The 6,000-nt window shown below is 39.0% G+C and overlaps 1 protein-coding gene across 1 annotated transcript in view; it reads left to right on the top strand.

Moving 5' to 3' along the window:
• Positions 1–2,152: 2,152 nt before the first annotated feature.
• LOC117378497 (cytoplasmic dynein 1 intermediate chain 1) overlaps positions 2,153–6,000 on the top strand; it is a 65,004-nt gene continuing 61,156 nt past the window's right edge. Inside the window, exons 1-4 of the mRNA XM_033975108.2 lie at positions 2,153–2,243; positions 3,247–3,371; positions 3,870–3,984; positions 4,694–4,781. Coding sequence (XP_033830999.1) covers positions 3,255–3,371; positions 3,870–3,984; positions 4,694–4,781 — 320 coding nt within the window. The 5' untranslated portion in view covers positions 2,153–2,243; positions 3,247–3,254. The remainder of the gene's footprint in view (positions 2,244–3,246; positions 3,372–3,869; positions 3,985–4,693; positions 4,782–6,000) is intronic.

Raw genomic sequence — 6,000 nt, 5'->3', positions numbered from 1 at the left:
AAGGCATGTTGATGGAGTTGAGATTCTAAACATTGTGTTCCGAGTGAATTGTTATGGGGCGGAGACAAGGAGGAGAGGAACAGGGCGCAGCCAATCAGAGGCTGCCATCCAGTGATTTTTTTTTTCTTTTTTTCCCTTTTTTATTTTAGGGTGGAACTTTTTTCATGCCTCAAGTGACTGTTCTGTTATCTCAGTGATAAAGTCAACATTAGACCAGGATTAACGCGACTGCAACTGGAGGCATCAGGCGTGTACTGTCGTTACATGTATGAAGTATCTGACTTTGTGATTCGCTTTGGGCACGTCATGTCCCGCTTTCACGTGCTCCAACTATGGCTATACTTCACTATAATGTTGTTGTGCAAAAATATTGATACATCAATATATCGCGATATAACGTAACTTCAAACTAATATTATTCAAGTAGAAGAACAAAGTAGTGGTCTAAGAAATTACTCAAGTAGAGGTAAAAAAAAAGTTTAAGGGAAAATGACTACTCAAATAAGAACCACTTACTATTACTTTTACTTTTGTTCATGTAAGAGTACTGTTACTTAAAAATAATAATAAAATAAAATAAATAAATAAATAAAGTAGAAGTAAAAATATCCAGCTATCAAAGTACTCTGAAAAGTACAGCTTCTTTCAAAAGTTACTCAAGTAAACTGAGTAAATGTAACTGAACACTACCCACCTCTGCAAAAAAGCCCATTTATTTACGTCCAATCATTTTATTTTCATAGCATAAAAGGTGTGTGATTGAAATGTGTGTGTATTCAGGTGTTTAATTATTTATTTAATTATTTATTTAATTTACTAATTTTTTTTCTGGTGCTACAAAAAATAGTTCTACGGCATATTACTATTATACTACTACATGTGCACACTAATACTGCTATTACATACTATTATAAAACACTACTAGTTCAGCAGATTTTCTCTGCAGTTCTTGCTTCGCTGGCACTACACACTATTGCTCCTACTGCATACTACTACTAATACACACTGCTGCTACAACTGCAGTCTGTTATTACTGTACACTACTGCTACTACTGCATACTGTTACTACTGCACACTACTGCTTTTACTGCATACTGCATACTATTGTACACCTATGCTACCATTGCCTACTGTACACTACTGCTAGTACTGCACACTGTTACTACTGTCTACTACTGCTAGTACTGCACACTGTTACTACTGTCTACTACTGCTAGTACTGCACACTGTTACTACTGTCTACTACTGCTAGTACTGCATACTGTTATTACTGTACACTACTGCTACTACTGCATACTGTTACTACTGCACACTACTGCTTTTACTGCATACTATTGTACACCTATGCTACCACTGCCTACTGTACACTACTGCTAGTACTGCACACTGTTACTACTGTCTACTACTGCTAGTACTGCATACTGTTACTACTGTGCACTACTGCTCCTACTGCATACTTTACTAGTAGCAGTAGGACTAGTTGTAGTAGTTTTACTGCTGCTATTAATGCATACTGCCACTACTGCATTCTAACTAACAATAATGCACTGGATTTATACAGCATGTTTCTAGACAAGTGCTTTAGAGTGCATTATTCAGTCTCTCCATATCTGCTCGTGTTAAGATATTATTGTAGCAACCGCTGTCCTGGTGTACTACTACTACTACTACTACTACTACTACTACTACTACTACTACTACTACTACTACTACTATTACTACTACCACTACTACTACTACTGGGGGAGAGTAGCTCAGTTGGCAGATTATTTGTCATCTTTCATTCATTTTACTCTAAACTTTTCAAAGCAGAACAGTTTTCATTCCTCATCGTCCGCAGTTACACGTGTGTCCACCAGAGGTCACTGTTGCCGCTCTCAGACTCCGCGCTGCGTGAGGAGCTGCGTGAGGAGCTGCGTGAGGAGCTGCGTGAGGAGGACTGACTCATGAGTGGATGAGAGGCGGGATTTCCTCTCTCATCCGGCTGCATCCTCCGGCTCAGGAGCGCTGATGTGGACGTGCAGCTGTGATCCATCAGCACACGGCGGAGCACAGAGCCCAGACACGCCCGGAGAGGAGCGCTGAGAGCCGGGCAGAAGGCAGACTCACACACCGGGCTTGGAGTGCAGAGAGCCGGACCGAGCGCAGGCGGCACACCCGGGGAGGAGGAGGATGTGCGGAGGGCTGGGGCTGGAGCAGCAGTGAGACAGCATCTTTACCGTGACACAGCGGATCTACGCGAGGTGAGGAGGTGTCTGAGTACGACATGAAGCTCTAGTCTGTGTGTCATATGTGCTGGAGATGTTTAAACACTGGACACATGCTATAGCTAGCTGCACACTCAGGTTATTGTGGTAGTGGCATCGTTCTTGTAAACATGCATGCTTGGTTTAGTCCAGCTCATGTCTACAGCATGTAAGAAAAAACAACAACAAAACATTAATATACGGTAAAAGAAGAAGAGCAAGGAGCAAAATGTGCCTGTACAAAGCCGTGTGTTTAAGCCTGCAGTGGATAAAAGAACTGAGTCTGACCCTAAACAGGTGTGCACGATATTACAATTACTATTTTATTACTATTTTTATTTATTTATTTAGTGCAATAAACAAAACCAAAATGAAAAAAACATGCTTTTATTTTAGTAAAAGTTTGGCCAAAATGTTTAATAAAAAATAGTCTGATTTCACTGACGATTGGCTGTGGATCTCCCCTCTCCATTAAAAAGACCAGAGCTGAGCACTGATGATTTGAAACAGTTTGATTCCTAACAAAGGAAGCTAAGTTAGTAATGAATTTATGTATTAGTTTATTAGTCTGTCTACATCTCAAAAGCTGAAAAAGCTCTGTTCCACCTTGTGATGTCACGTTTTGGTAGTTTTACATTTAGTTCAGTAGAGATTGGCAATTCCAGGGCTGAAATTATTCAAATGATTCTAGTGAATGTGTTTGGAGTTTAAAAACACAGTGGAGCACTTCCTGTATTACTACATGACATCACAAGGGGGAACAGAGTGTTTTTTATTTCAAAGAACACGGCCTAAATATGCAGAGTTTGTGTGTCAAACACAATGAAACAAAACACAACTCCAGGTCTGTTTTTGATGAGGAAACAACATTATAACATAGATCAGAAAATGGCATAATATGGGCAATATATTGTGGAGGAAATTATGGTACTGAAAAACTTGTGGTCTGCTAATTGCATCCATTGAAATTGCAATTTATATATATTTGATTATTTTTCAGTGGCAAACATGTCGGACAAAAGTGACCTGAAGGCGGAGCTGGAGAGGAAGAAGCAGCGTTTGGCTCAAATCCGCGAGGAGAAGAAGAGGAAGGAGGAGGAGAGGAAGAAGAAGGAGGGGAGGAAGGTCAGGTCCAAACACCACATTTACATAAAGTTACTATTATCTATTTTCAATTCACTAGTCATTAGTCTTAATTAGCTCTTTTCCAGAGTCCCCTTGCAATTTGTCGCATTATTCATTCATTCCCCACTTGGTGATAGTAAACTTGCTTAGCTTCTGAGGTCTAAACTTAACCTGGAAGACATCATGATACCTGATCTATAATCTATGACACCTGTGGATCATTATGTTATAATCTGGACATTTTAAATCACAAAATTCATAGCAGTAGCAGTGAAAACAGAGGACAGATTAGAGCAATAATGTTTTGAAACTCAAACATGCTTGACTCACTGTAAATACAAATTCAACAGGGTAAATGAGAAGGGAAACAATGAAAACTCTTCCCAAAAGCACAAAGTTAAGGGTTAAAGCAAACTAAGAAGTTGTTTGTTTGTGTGTGTGTGTGTGTGCGCGCACACGTGTGGGGGTGTGTGTGTGGGTGTGTGTGTGTGTGTGCAGACTGAGAGCCAGCAGAAGCCTGAGACCACAGCTGAGGACTCAGATCTGGACAGGAAGAGGAGAGAGACGGAGGCATTGCTGCAAAGTATTGGCATCTCCCCCGAGCCTTCTCTAGGTACACACACTCACACACGCACACGCCCACACACACACACACACACACCCACATGCGCGCACACACACACATTGCTGTACCGTTCCCATTCATTTCAAATCAATTCAAACACATCATAGGCACTAATAATAGAGCTGAGGAAACGAGCAAACTATTATTTTTCCTCATATTGATAATTCACATTTTTAAAATTATTTATTTTAGTGCAATAAACTAAATACATTTTGGCTAATTTATACAGTCCATGTATATACAATCCAAAGACTATATTTAAAGGTACAGTATGTGTTTCACCTGCTTTTGTTGATGGAGACGTTATTGCTTTGCCAGGTATGTTCCACATTATGGCATTAAGCTAAAAAAAAATATTCAGTTGCTGGTTTCTTAAAAATACTGTGACAAACATGCATTTTTGCCATGTGTGGGGTATCATCTGCACAGATCTGACCTGTAACTTGGTTGTCTCCATAGTGATAGATATATTTAAGCTGTAATGAGGAACATTCAAGACAAAACAATAACAACTTTAGGGAGACAAGCAGGTGGCAGACTGCCTCCAGAAAAGTTGCATAGTGCATCTTTAAAATACTAGAATTATGTAAACTTGAGAATTTCTAACAAATCAAGAATGGACTTTACAAGTAAAAAGAAAACATTAGGTGTAAGTATATGCTTTTTTTTATCTAAGCTGAGTTGTGTCTGTGTCCAGTGCCCACCCCCATGTCTCCATCCAAGTCACTGAGCACGCCCAGTGAGACAGGAAGTCAGGACTCTGCAGAGGGAGGGGCCGCGGGAAGGTGAGGACACGCCCACTCATCATACCAGCAGTAACATGACATAACATAACTTAACATCACTTTAGCATGCAGTGTAATGCAGTGTTGGAAAGAATACTTTGCTCTCAAGCTTTTTGAGGCTGTGAACCCCTTATTGGCATGAAAAAATATCCTAAGGACCTCTTATTGTTCTTCACTATGGTTCGCAATGAATTTCAGAAGGTTGGTATTAATTGCACACATATTATATTTAGATCACCATGTTACCTTTTATTATTTGGAAAACGCTATATTCGCTGAAAATGTATTTACATGTTTAAGTCACTTTCCCTCCAGAGTATTATTACAGTCAGTGTGCATCCTGCTAATAAAAGTCAAGTCAACTCAATTTTATTTGTAGAGCACTTTTCATGCGCACACACAGTTAAAATATATTAATTCATGTGTAGCTTCCCATTCATTATTCATAAGCAGTATTAAAAAGATGTCTCTCATTTGGATTAAAAATATTACATCTTATTTCAAGGCACAGATTTTCTGGTAAAGAGTGACACAGGTCTGTCAGATACTTTATGAAACTACTGCGTATCACATCAGGTTTATGAAGTTGTAGTGTATTGTTTTGTATCCTACTTTTAAATACTTTTAAAAAATTGCTGTGTGGGAGCATGGGTAACGTATGTTTGTGGGTCTTGTACAGGATCGTACTGCTAACCATAAGGAAGGTTTGAATAGGGCCTGGGAGAGATCACTTGATCACGCAAACAACATTGTAACATGTTAGAAAGCTCCAAAAAGTTGTATAATATCCCCTTTTAAAAGATAGCTTATTTATGTGCTTTTAACCTGTAGAACATTTTTCCATAAAGTATTTCTCATTAATGTTGTTTTCTTCAGAGCTTATGTAACCAATTAAAACCAGACCAGTGTTTCTGTCAGTGCAGTCTGTGGTCATCAGGCTCCTCTTCTCAGCTCACACGGCTTTAGGAGTGTGTGGTCAGTCATATGGTTACTAACACCAGGCTAGAACTGGGACACTCTAAACGTTTTGTAAGTTAAATTAATATATCACAACAACACAACGTTCTCTCTCTCTCTCTCTCTCTCTTTTTTTTTTTTTTTTTTTTTTTACAGGCATTTGCTGTTTTTGGAAAGTAAAATGGACGAAAAGATTGTATTCATGATTCATTTTAGTAACATCCTGCATTAGATTTGAGTTTATACTGAAAAGTGGTCATGG

Source organism: Periophthalmus magnuspinnatus, chromosome 11 (genome assembly GCF_009829125.3).
Source record: "Periophthalmus magnuspinnatus isolate fPerMag1 chromosome 11, fPerMag1.2.pri, whole genome shotgun sequence".
Classification (NCBI taxonomy): Eukaryota; Metazoa; Chordata; class Actinopteri; order Gobiiformes; family Gobiidae; genus Periophthalmus; species Periophthalmus magnuspinnatus.
The sequence above is the reverse complement of the archived record's forward strand: the minus strand, read 5'-3'. Positions and strand labels throughout refer to the sequence as shown.